The 13,641-nt window shown below is 35.0% G+C and overlaps 2 protein-coding genes across 2 annotated transcripts; both read left to right on the top strand.

Moving 5' to 3' along the window:
* Positions 1 to 1,236: 1,236 nt before the first annotated feature.
* On the top strand, positions 1,237 to 5,991 carry LOC119834103 (organic cation transporter protein-like). Its single transcript, XM_038358389.1, has 7 exons — positions 1,237 to 1,415; positions 1,621 to 1,846; positions 3,147 to 3,402; positions 3,755 to 4,219; positions 4,675 to 4,833; positions 5,210 to 5,391; positions 5,812 to 5,991. The coding sequence occupies exons 1-7, from the start codon at positions 1,237 to 1,239 to the stop codon at positions 5,962 to 5,964; spliced, it is 1,620 nt and encodes a 539-aa protein (XP_038214317.1). The 3' UTR covers positions 5,965 to 5,991.
* Positions 5,992 to 7,353: 1,362 nt separating this feature from the next.
* On the top strand, positions 7,354 to 12,035 carry LOC119834102 (organic cation transporter protein-like). Its single transcript, XM_038358388.1, is given in 6 exon segments — positions 7,354 to 7,544; positions 8,075 to 8,300; positions 8,770 to 9,025; positions 9,841 to 10,482; positions 11,333 to 11,514; positions 11,868 to 12,035. Coding segments are annotated over 6 exon segments (1,665 nt in total).
* Positions 12,036 to 13,641: the final 1,606 nt, after the last annotated feature.

Here is a 13,641-nt window from a genome sequence, read left to right as displayed (position 1 = left end):
ATTTTTCATACCCCTAAATGATAAGAGTAAGACAGAACAGCGTTTGCCGGGCCAGCTGGTATTAGCTAGTATATATATTATATAGTCTATAATTATGCTAACAATCATTTATGCTATGCTGGAATCCCGCAATTTAATTATAAATGGATTTACAATGTTATTTATTCGTTATGTTATGGCGCACTGCAGCGGTTACGGTTATCGGATTACGGTTGTTGTAAGGTTTTGGAAACGTTGGAGAAAATAATAATTAAATTGCTAGAAAAATCTGTGAATCATCTAATTTTGTAATATATAATATTCATGTATAAATAAACACGAGAAAACACTTAGCTTTATTATTTTAATTGGTATAATGTATTTGTGGTTATGCGCGTTTAATTAAATATTTATTTTTTTGATTTGAAGTGTTATTTTATAAATAATATAAGTATATAAATAGAAAATAAACAATATAAACATAAGTCTGATTATTTATTTTCGATGGCCTAATGAAACCGCTAATCAAATAGATAAATTATTGCAAAAATACAACAGAATAGCGATTTATATCCATTTACTTGTATTTTTTTGTCTATCGTTTTGTTCCGATTCGTCAACGAAAGTATAGCAAAAAATCTCTGATAAAAATTCTAAGACAATTTGTATAAAATATATTCAATTTAAAGAAGTATTGGGTTAAGTTATAATATTCATATTAGCCAATCTCTTAATTAATTCATACGTTGTAGTGCAGTGGGCTATAAGCGATAAGTTCATATCCTTTTAAGTAAACGGGTAAGTACCCGTCCTAGTCCTTTCTACATTCCTCACGTCAATTCTTTCTAAATTTCTTTCCAATTTAATTAGATTAGATTAAGATGGCAATTTGTAAAGGTGTAAGGTCTGCAGTCGACCTTTCGCCTCTAGTACTATTCATGGGCGGTGGTAGCGCTTTTAATTAGTGCGACCCACCAGCTCCATTGCCGACGTAACATAAAAAAGTACGAAAAGCTGGATGCAGAGTGTAAGCGAACACACGTTCGGCCCAAATATTTCCTATCTTATCATGTAATTTTAGCATAATTTAAATGTAACCTTCATTTGTTTATCAGTTATATATCATTTCCTATAAATTTTATCGGAATAATCGTTTAAATTATGATCACAAATCGTTTATCAAGTTGATTTTGCGTTGCGTATGATTATTTTTATTTTATTTTAGTGGGTACTTGAGGCAACAGGAGTGTGGCAAAAATGGCTGAGTCAGAGAAGGGGGAGAGAAAAGGGGTGGATTTGGATTCTATCCTGGTGGAAGAAATCGGCCAGTTCGGGAAATACCAGATCCTGACGCTCGCTCTTGCTGCGTTCCCTGTGATGTTCTCAGCGTTTGCCGCTGGCGAATATATCTTCACAACAGCCAGAGTGCCTTCACGGTAAAATCTACTTAAAATGCATCTTCTTAAAGATTATTGTAGTGTTTAAGTAAGGAACTATAAAAAATTATGCTAAGATTTTTTTCCAAAAGCGCTTACCTTCTGAAGAGTTTAAAATGGCGAAACATAAATTGTTTCAGTAAATTTTCCTTGAAGTTTCGTGTGATGAACAACCTTTATTTTCTACAAATGTTATTTATTTTAGATGCTTAATCCCTCAATGCGACACAGAAAACCCGGAATACGCTCCGCCATGGATACTGAACGCAATACCGGGCACCAGTTTGGATAGCTTCGACAATTGCGAGAAATACGCGAACAGCTCTACCATCACCCCGAGAAATGTTTGTCCAGCTGACTGGTTTAACAGAAACGAAGTGGTTCCGTGTGATGCCTATGTATATGAGAATACTCTTAGCGTGGTTTATGATGTGAGTATGATTTGTCGACTGTTGTGCCTAATGCAGGGTCCTTTCTTAAAATACTTCCTAAAGTTACCCGTTTGATTCTATAGATTTTTTTCTATAATAGTTTATACTACCGTATGTTTAAGAGTGTAAGACAGTGCATGACTTTATCGAAATAATGCATATATAATGCGAAATAACTATATAATAAAATAGATGAACATGCAAACGCTCTTAAAGTATGTGTTCGTAGATACCTCATGCTGTCAAACATTTTTGGTTCTAGAAGATGATGATTTCCTAAATAAGTTTTCCTTTATTGATAGGAACAGTGATATTTGGAATAATATGGAAATACCATTTATTTTCAATCTTGATTGGTCTCTAACCTTAAACTTTTTGAATAAATTCACACTAATGTACACTAAGTTACCACTCCTCTTTAATAATTACTTTATTGGCAATATGTTTCTGCTTTTCTCATAATGATAATATAGAACCTACTGTTACTTATCGTTCTAATCATACAGGCACGTGTTATTGTGGAATCCATAGTTGCTATGAGCAGATAATAATTTATAAAATTGTTTTTATGTAATGGGGATCACCACCGCCCATGAACGTTTGCAGAAGTAATCCGTCGCAATGGCGAAGCCCGCTTTAAAGGGGTAAAGGATAAGGAAAGGATTGATGGTGGGAATTGACTGGGAAGGATTGGGAAAAGGATTCAGGTCTCAGGTGGATTCGCAGTCCCTGTTAAAGCAATTTTTGTGTTTATTTCGTTATTATTGTAAAATTGTTTTTGTATTATCTATGTATCTTACAATCGGATTATGAATGTTTAACAATTTTAATTCTGATAACATATGATAATTATAATTGTATATGACATTTGAAATTGGCACAGTTTTCTATCAATTTGTTTAACCTTCTAAAAACTACACGTTATACGCTACGTTGTATTTAGTTATATGCTACTTATATCTTAATATTTCATAAATATTTCCACAGGAATGCACTAAAATTTTTATATTTCACTAATAAAACTAAAATGTACATTCACAATGTCAAACCAATCTGGAAAATTTATAGATTCATGCATAATAGCAAAAAGTTCGTACAAAGCTACAACACATGGTACGATCCAATTAAAGATTTATCACTTTTTATGCAGTACAATTACCACATGGATCTGTGCATAAACACTTGTAACACTAGAGGTGTTGCAGGTGCTTTGCTGGCTTTTTAGTGACATATTCGCTCTTTTCTTGAAGGCTCTAATGTCGTAATTGTTTCCATTCTCATCTTCACCTTTCACTTCCAGTTCGACATGGCATGCAACGAATGGCAGCGCTCCTTGATAGGCACAATCCGCACCGTCGGAACCCTCCTGGTCCTCCCGATAACAGGCTACATCTCCGACCGCTGGGGGCGCCGCGTCGCCCTCACCATCAACGCGTTTAACACCGGCTGGATTGGCCTCGTTCGATCCTTCGTCAATACGTACGAATGGTTCTTGGTGCTGGAAGTTTTGGAGTCTACTGTCGGCGCTGGGGCGTATTCTTCATGCTATATCTTGGGTAACATATTTAATTTCGATATGAAAATTTCTAATTGCGATATATTAGGAATGGCGAGTTGAATAAAAATAATAAGACCATTGTTGTAGATCATTATGATAGCCTTTATTTTATCTGAAATTGAAGTTTATGATTTTCAATAAACTACCTGTTTCCAATCCAAAAATCTCAAATATTGACCCAGAATAACTATTTCGCAAAATTCGGATCGATGGATAATCTGACACTTTATTTCCAATATTGAAGCTAAGGTTTCCGTCATAATTTCGCATTCCAGAGTTTTCCGTGATTTGGCTACTATTTATATCAAAATAGGTATTTAATTAATTATAAAAACTCGTTTTGATTCCAGTAACCGAATTGGTAGGACCGAAGTACAGGGTGATAGCAGGAGCAACGATTTCCACTCTATTTGCATTGGGTCAAGTGATCCTTGGGTTCATTGCTTGGGGAGTCCCATCGTGGCGACCTCTCACACAAGTGCTATATGCTCCACAGCTCTTAGTCGTTACTTACTTCTGGATCCTATCAGAATCAGTACGTTGGCTTCTGAGTAAAGGAAGATATGAAGAAGCCGAAACCATTCTGAAGAAAGCTGCCAAGAGAAATAACAAGGAGCTATCTGAGAAGTCGCTGCAAGCTTTGCGTGATAATGCGGAATACGAGAAGACGGCTGAAAAGCCTAAGGAACCGTGGTTGCCTTTGCTTGTGATTCGGTCAAAGGTCATTCTTTTTAGATGCTGCGTCTCACCGATCTGGTGGATTACGAACACACTCGTGTACTATGGAATGTCTATTAACGCTGTCAACTTATCAGGTAAATTGCAGTTGTTTTTATGTATTGTCTGAATATGTACTTGCAGAAAAATGATTACTAAAGTTTGATTTGAAGGTCGTACAGTATCCTAATATAATACTTATTATTATAGGCGAAAATGTTGGTGTTTCTTGTTGTTTTTCTAATTTTCCCGTCGCAACCGAGTGATTTTATGCTAAGATTTAGGAGTGAGTAGATAGAGGATGTAGAGAAGGATATGTTAGGAGACTATAGAGTGAAAAAGGCTAATTTTAACCGCAATGAAGTATCTTATTCCCTTGATAATTTCCCTCGACTATGCGAACGATGCCGCGGGTGGAAAATGTAGATTATTTTTTTATCTAATATTTCAAGCTACATTTAAACTTGAAACACTTTCGAAATATTATAATCCTAATAAAAATATGCTGCTACATAAGTTTGATATTGTTTACTTAAAATGATATATATTTCAGGTAACCGATACTTGAACTACATAGCTGTTGCAGCAGTAGAGATTCCAGGATACTGGACAGCTATCCTGCTGCTGGATCGCGTCGGAAGGAAGCCAGTGTTGATCGGCGCCTACTTCTTGTGTGCTGCGTGCCAGTTTGCTTTTGCCTTTATGCCAGACGGTACGAGTACAATTGTAAATAGTTATTCCTCTGAAATGAGAACATTTTTCGCCCAGAATAAATTTAAAAATAATTCAATGAGTATAAACAAAAATTATAAGCGTTCAATTATAAATAGATAATTAATGTTATATTATACAGTAATAAATGTAATAGAGAAATAACGCAACTGATATTAAAAGATAAAATTTATTATAATAATAGGAAGGAATCGCAATATCATCGTATCAAGCATTGGTGATGTGGGTAATGTGAGATCAATTATTTATTGCACTCTCGTATGGTCCTGCACGCCCAAATTTCCGAGTCCAAGGTCCTGATCCACTAAGCTCCAACTATTCACTGAAAAAAATAAAGCATGTTGTTTGTATCCCAGGCAATGAGGGTCTCTCGTTAGCAATATACCTGATCGGCAAGTACAGTATAGCGGTGGTGATGACGTCAGTATACGTGTATACAGCGGAGTTGTACCCCACCAAGTACCGCCACAGTCTCTTCGCGTTCTCCTCTATGATTGGAAGACTTGGCTCGATTACAGCACCGCTCACACCAGCTCTGGTAAGTGTAATGCGTTCATTGAGTATGATTTTTAATAGGTGTAATGGTCTTAAAGTTACTTCTCTAATTTCAATAACGTTCCTAGAATTGTTTCGGTTAGTGGCTTCCCGTCAGGCGACGCGGAAGCTCTTAATATTATATTAAAAAACCTATGGCAGATAAAATAGTCTGTGTTAGCATGTATTAGCCTTGTATTTCGTGCAATTATTAAATGGGATCTTCAGTTAACATAATTGTATTATGACTTAGGTTAAGCACCTCTTTTTCATACCGGGGTAAATTTGATTTTATTTATTATCTCTAGCTTAATACTAATATACCCTTTTTAAATTATCTGTCTAAGGGATCTAAACGGTACAAATCCGTTATCAAATTAAAGCTAGCAATAAAAACCAGTTTATATGATTGTTTTGTGCACAGGCGCAAGAAGTATGGGAGCCATTCCCATCTGTACTGTTCGGTAGCTTCGCCGCCCTTTCTGGTCTTCTGATCTTCACCACACCAGAGACCCTCGGCACCAAGCTGCCTGATACCATGGAGGAAGCAGAACAGCTGGGATCGAGGAGAATATAATCTCTTTTGATTACTTATTAAATTAAATCTGTGATTACTTTGTGTTTCATTTTTGTATACCTTATATGATCCTTATCTATAAATCGTACATTTTCCAACCTCTTGCACACATTGCATTTTCTTATTTATATTATATTCATATTCATATACATATTCATCATCATCATAATCATTATCACCAGCTCATATTTGATTTTGAACGATTAAGCCATAATGCACCGTAAGCCTAGCCTAGCCTTTCATGAGAGAAATTAGTGTACTCGTACAAATGCCATATTTTATTTTAATTACTAATTATATTACTGATATCATTTATACAAACAATGAAATTCATTTGCGATTTCCGATTTCGATAAAATAAAAAACACCTCGGAAGTTCTCATAACTGTTGTTTTTTTAACAATGTTAGTTAAATTTCATTATCTTATCGGAAAGATTGTTATTTGTCTATTTGATATTAATTGTAGATAATACACAAAACTATTGTTTTCCGCAACTGAGGATTGGTCGCTAAATGCAAGGTAATTGGTGCTTTAAATGGAATCTTGTTTAAAAATACATTTATAATAAAGAGTGGAAATATTAAGGATTTAGCATGCATTGATTAAATTCGACTCTTGTTAATGGTTACAAAATTCGAATCAATTAATGTAGTAATGGATACTATATTTTTGTTTTACAGGCACTTTATAATGTTATGTAATTGTACAGTATTCTATAATTGATGCATTTTGTTTGTTTTTTTTATTTGTTCGGATCGAAAAAGCTATGCAGAGGGAACACACGCTGTTATTCCATGGAATATTGTCGCTAAAAACCACAAAACCGTCCTTTGGCATCATTATTATATGCATATTTCCTATGTACAATTTAACATGTAAAATTTGTCATTTTTTAAAAGAGCATTTAAGGAGTTTCTTGCCGGATGTCCGAACCGGTGGTGTACAAAATGAGATAAAAGTGCTTCCATAAGAAGTCTAATTGAATAAATGAATGTTTCAGTTTTTTAAGCTTTATTCATCAGACAAGACATCTCATCACAGTGTCACAAAATAAAGAATAATTTTTCAAAAATAGTCGAAGAAGAAACGATATTTCGCAGCTCAGCTAGACTAAAACAAAAGTTAAATGAACTTGATAAGCTTATAGAATACAATGTTATAATAAATAATGTAATGAAATAATAATATTTATGATATATAGAATCTAATGCAATGACTTGCGTTGCTGTTGCGCTTTCTTTAAAACGTGACAAAGTAACAAAGCGGAATATCATAATGGTACCGGAATCCTTTAATCTGAACTTATCTATTGATTGTCTGGCAGACTCGATATAACATTTAATCTATGTAAACTAGGTGTAGTTTGCAGCGAGGTGCCATTCCAACGATGTCCCAGCAGAAGACTGCTCCAGCGGAGGGTGGCGCTCACGCCGTGTCCTTGGACAAGCTGCTGGTAGAAGAGATTGGGCAGCTCGGCAGATACCAATGGCGGATGTTGGGGCTGATAGCGGTTCTTGTTATTTTCGCAGCCTGGGCTGCGGTTGAATATATTTTCACTACGGGACGGATCCCTACGAGGTAATGTTTGCAGGAGTTCGTAGTAAATTAGAATTCAGCTTACATTTGAAATTAGTATCATTTCATTTGTGGGTACTATTGTTGAGTTGTAAATGTCGTACATGTGCTTTTCAAACATATTCTCATGCGTTAAAATTACTTTAAGGTCCTTTTGGAGTTAAATCTCTATAATATTACATATTTAATTGTTAGTAGTCATAAGATTCTGCTGTTAGTATAATAATAATATTATGAACTAGTACCGCCCTGGCTTTTCCGTGTATAACTATAGCCTATAGCAATCAGCGATCACATATGCAACGGTGAAAAAGTTTTTGAAAGCAGTCCAGTAATTATCGAGATTAGTACGTACAAACAAACAGACAGCTCTTCAGATTTATGTATACTTTGTTTTAATAAACACGTGGATATGAATGTTGTTATAAAAATAATGAAAAATAAGCTTAGCAGGCGCTATGTTAAGCTACATACAGTATCTTTTCAAGATTCGCATCTTATAAAGTACATGTTTTTCATTATAATGATTGCAGATGTGTAATACCAGAATGCGATAATCTGGAGGCTGCTGAGTTCAATCCAGCTTGGATCCTTAACGCGGTTCCAGCCAGTGGCAGCTCGTTCGATAACTGCCGCAGGTTCAGTCCGAGAAATGCGTCTACGACCAGAGACGTTTGTCCCGCGAACCTTTTTAACCGTGAAAGCACCATTGACTGTGAAGAGTATTTGTATGAAAACACTGATACCGTTGTTTACGAGGTAAAATAACTACACTTTTCACTGGCTGTCGATATTGTCATATTGTGTTAAGCGATATAATTTAGTCGTTAAATTAGTTAGTTTAGTTTAGGTATAGGCGTTAAACTTTCAAAATATATTTAACAATGGACTTTACATAATTAATCTTTTTAGTGTCGTAGCGGGAAACTGAGCTAGTAGAGTAGTTCGTAGGATAGTAAGCATTCACCATCGCCCATGAACATTCGCAGAATTAGTAGTTTTATCTGCTAAGGGATAAGGAAACGATTGACGACAGGAATGAAGGAATGAATGGGGGAGGGTGAGGAAAAAGAAACGGGCCTCCGGCTCCCACACTCGGTATCGACGTATGAAACACTGCAGTATGCTACTATTCCACGACGGTCTTCTGTGGGGTGTGGTACTTCCTCGGTGCTGGCCCAATTCGTGCTGAAGCGTTCTCGACTCTTACAATAACAACTGTCAACAGTATGGGCTTGCCTGCGACGAGTGGCGCCGCACCTTGATCGGCTCCATCCGGACCTTCGGCACGCTCCTGGCGTTGCCCATCACGGGCTACATATCCGATAAGTGGGGGAGGAGAACCGCTCTCTGCATCAACGCTTTCAACACAGCCTGGATTGGGACTCTGCGCTATTTTGCCGGCACCTACATTGGGTTTCTGATTTCTGAAGTGGCTGAAGCTACTTTTGGTTCAGGCAGCTTCTCGTGTGCTTATATATTGTGTGAGTATTATGAAATGATTTAAATGTTTAATCAAAATTGTCTATTTATACGCACATCATATTTTGCACCGTTAAAAAATATGAGGCTACAATAAACAGTAATAATCAGGAATTCCCTCCTCATGGTATTTCTATCTGTTCATAAACACTTTCACAGCTAAACAACAACACTTATTTGTATAAATATTTAAAATACAGTTGAAGACCCTGAAACTTAGATAGCCTATATATTTTTTGAAAAACTTGTGTACTTGAAAATTTTTAAGTATGTCGTTCCGCATGTTATCATGTTGAGCGAGGAAATACAAACAAAATTAATTGAAAAGTACATTAATAATGCTAATCTTCCATTCGTCAATTTTTTAGTGCCCTAGTTTTGTTTCATTTATAACAATAATATATAAAACATATTTGATGTATGCAACACGGTTGATTGCGTATGTACTCAAAATCTATTCTTGAATAAACTTAGAACTTTTTCAAATTTGCAATTCCTTAATTTGAATAAAGGTAAAAAATAGATATTTTCTGAGAATTTTTAAAGAATAGAAAAAAATTGCAAACACCAGATGGGAAGAGAATCCGCTTGTTTTTGCCAAATCGTAGCAATAATAGATACTTTATGTCACTACATAATTTAACAAGCCAGTCTACTGACTAGCGTTAATAAATTTCGTAGGTGTAGATTCAAATTTTCTTTTCCTTCCGAAGTATTCCGCAAATTGATCAAACGTCCTTTAGTTGCAAGATGATTTTATATATAATATCCTGTTGTCGTTAAGGTGTCGAGTTCAAATGGAATAGTTTTATTTCAGTGATGGAGATCATGGGACCAAAATACCGCGTGGCTGCCGGCGCAACTATGAACACGCTTTTCTCCGTTGGCCAAATACTCATGGGGCTGCTCGCTTAGGGCGTTCCCAACTGGAAAACTCTAACATTAGTATTGTACATTCCACAATTTATAACCATTCTGTACTACTGGGGCATGTTTGAATCTATCCGATGGTACATGAGCAAGGGCCGTTATGAAGAAGCTGAGAGAACACTGAAAAGAGTCGCAGAAATTAACGGCACCTATTTATCAGACAAATCTATCGAAGCTTTAAAAGCATCGACCGAGGAAGAGAAAAGGAATGCTCTACGGGATAAGGCGGAACGGAAATCTGAGCCCTGGTTGATCGTTGTTCTATTCAGATATAAGAGGGTCCTTCTCCGAGTTATAGTTTCTCCAATCTGGTGGATCACAAACACCTTCATTTACTACGGTTTGTCGATCAATGCCGTTAACATGTCTGGCAATAGATACGTGAATTACATTGCTGTGGCTGCAGTGGAAATTCCAGGATATTGGGCAGCTGTGGTTTTGATGAGCAAAATTGGAAGAAAACCGGTGCTAACTGGTGCGTTTTGGGTGTGTGCTGCATGTCAAGTTGCATACATATTTATGCCACAGGGTAAGTGATAGATGAATAGGTACGTTTAAAATTTGGGAAGGAATAAACTGTGTGAGTTCGATCGGTTCATTTACAAATTAGATTAAGATAATACAGTCGTGGTTTGCCGGCGAGATTATAAAATAACAGATCAGTAAGCGTGACTAAGCCTAAGTTTCAGTGTTATCTAAAACCAGTTTCACATAAATTAAACTAGAATGCAAGATAACGCTCATATCAGTTGTAAATATTTTCACATTTTAATCAATAAGTTATATTTTTATAAATGTATGGCATCGAATTATAATTACTCATACACGGAATAACACGTAAATACAAATAAATTGACACAAAAGATTATTCTCGAAATATAAGTTACGCCTGTTTACATTTACGAATCGTAAATTTAAAAAAAAGTACTAATGTCTCCTGACAATGATCTTTTATCATTTTAAGTTAGGGTATCTCTCCTATAGGTATAGGTGGAATTGATAATACCACGATTTCGTTTATTGTGCCGCCAATTCTAGTCAAATAAGATTTTAAACAACAAAATACACCATAATAATTTAAAAAACAATCATAAATTAAGATTAAACAAAAGAGATTATAATTTCATTTAAATACTTGCATGTAAGGGAGAAATTTTGTAACGGCGCAGTATGTGTTTCCACAGAGCAGCTAGTAATAATCAAAGTGCCTAACTACTATAAAAAAGACTATATATTTAGTGTTTTTTTTAATTATGATAAACTAAAAACATTTTTTCTGATTTAGCTATTAGATATATTTAATAGATTTGTGATGTGTAGACCCGTCATTATTACAATGTACATTGCCACCAAATGCTCACAAATAATATATTTTCTAGGTTTATACGGTGTATCGCTGACGGTGTATCTGATCGGCAAGTTCAGTATCGCGATGGTGATGACGACGGTGTATGTGTACACCACGGAGCTGTACCCCACGCGCTACCGGCACAGCCTCTTCGCGTTCTCCTCCATGATGGGGAGGATTGGCTCCATTGTGGCTCCGCTTACACCGGCATTTGTGAGTTGATCGCTTGATGTTTTTGGTTCACTCGTTTCTCTCACCCCCAAAAAATAGGTATAAATACCAGTAGTATAATTTTATCTATACATGCATTTTTGTTTTTTTATAACACAAAACACAAAAAGCGGATTAATTAAGAAAAACACCTAAAATGTGCACTAATTTTAAGTAGTTTTTAATGGTCACCTCATGGTATATGCGTCGATTGTTTTGGTTTTGTATTTTCTTTGAAAATTTACCTTCACTAAGTTTAATATTCGTATACAGACATTCCGGGTTAACAAGCAAAGGGTTCCATTTTTGGTCAACTGTTTTAAATTACTTCTACAAATGATCTTTTTAATTCGCAGGGTGCAGCAACATTTGACGATTTTCCATTTGTTCTGTTCGGAAGTTTCGCGTTAGTGGCAGGCTTTCTTGTCCTGGTCACACCGGAGACGCTCGGTTCCAAGCTACCTGACACTATGGAAGAAGCATCTGATATTGGTCTTAATAAAAAGTCTAGAAGTGAAACTTGAGAAAATTGTTATACATATATGAGGACTGGATTTAATTTAGTGTTGCGATGTACTCTATTGTATTAATAATGCTATAGTACATTATTGTTGTATGGTGTTGTATTGTAGTGTGACTGTTTATTCCAATTTAAAATGGCCGACGTCTTGAAGTGTGATAATTGTGCACTGTGTGATAATTTATTTTAAGAATAATATTAATGAATAAATATTTAATTTTGTAGACCATTTTTTATTACAAACTTTACCTTTTTAAACTAGAATGTTTATGTAGCCCATCTACAGACCATGTAATGGACTTTCTGTAATAATTTTTCTTAGTCGATATGCTAATTTTAGGACTTATAAAAAAATAAAAAATGTCTTATATATTCAATATTATTCCGACAAACGCAAAAAAAAACAGTACAAAGTTTTTACCAAAAATTTAGGTACCTATTTTAATTTAGGTGTTATATATTTCAGTCTGTATTAGCTATCCAAGTATAAATTAAAAAAAAAATGTTACAAATTATTGATTATTAAGACACAGATGATCTGATGGCTAATAAAAACTTAATTAATTATAAATCGACCTATACGAAGAACAAAGTTATATATGATCATAATACCAAATCGTTTTTATTGTAGTAATTGAGCTAAGGGGACCTATATATTATATCAGTAAAATATTTTTTTCTTAACGTGTATAGTTTCGGAGATACCAGTCGAATAAAGTTACATTTACTTTATTCCTCCAAAGAATAAGGCGATATGCGTATGTATACCTTTACTCGCCGTCTCGACCGACGGGATTGCAAGCGCGCGGAGAGGGAACATCGGCGGTTGTGACCTTATTCGCTGTGATGTGCCCGTGCGCACGCGTCTTCGTAACATTAAGCAATTATTATTGTCAATACGTATTTTTATTATAAAAGTAGATTGTTTATGATTCAAAAATGAAAATTACGCGATCTCAATACATAATAAGTCTTGTAACGAAGCGTATTTTCAATAAAACTAATAGTGCGATGCCCGCTGCCACTGCGGTAAATAATGAAAAAATGGACTTTTCAGGTAAGCAAGCACACATTTATATCATATTAAATTATTTTAAGCAAAGCTTTAGCCATTTTAATTAAAATTACCTTAACTGATAGCTCCTAACATGAAATAATTAAAATTAGTGGTTCTATGTTAATAAGTTTCCTTTTTCTACGGAGTTTCAAGATTTGATATAAATTATAAAAAAAAAATCCATAAGAATTGATGTTTTTTGTATATATAGTACTCGTCTTAATACTATAATCGTCTGTTAATTCAGCACATACATGTTAACATTCTACTATATTCGTCGGAAAATACATCAAAACATTGGGTTCTATGTGCATATGTTACTTTATACGCTGGAATCGTTTCGCAATTTATGGGGTACATGTGCAATTGTTACTTTATTCTTTGTTTGATTATGAGATATACCTTTTTTCCAACTCAAAATTACCGTGAAAGCCTAAAAATTTGTACATTTTTTTTCTATTGTAAGTAAATACATGCCTTTTTATAACTATTGAACTCAATTTTGTATTGTTGAGCAGCTGTTTTATTACGAATTTGTATTGTTTCGTTTAAG

Source organism: Zerene cesonia, chromosome 18 (assembly GCF_012273895.1).
Source record: "Zerene cesonia ecotype Mississippi chromosome 18, Zerene_cesonia_1.1, whole genome shotgun sequence".
Taxonomy (NCBI): domain Eukaryota; kingdom Metazoa; phylum Arthropoda; class Insecta; order Lepidoptera; family Pieridae; genus Zerene; species Zerene cesonia.
The sequence above is the reverse complement of the archived record's forward strand: the minus strand, read 5'-3'. Positions and strand labels throughout refer to the sequence as shown.

Bases quoted from the DNA above. Each gene is read 5' to 3' on its own strand.
- LOC119834103 (XM_038358389.1), top strand. From the start codon at position 1,237: ATGGCTGAGTCAGAGAAGGGGGAGAGAAAAGGGGTGGATTTGGATTCT. The intron at 1,416-1,620 runs GTAAAATCTACT...TATTTATTTTAG, and splicing joins ACAGCCAGAGTGCCTTCACG to ATGCTTAATCCCTCAATGCG. The intron at 4,220-4,674 runs GTAAATTGCAGT...TATATATTTCAG, and splicing joins TAACGCTGTCAACTTATCAG to GTAACCGATACTTGAACTAC.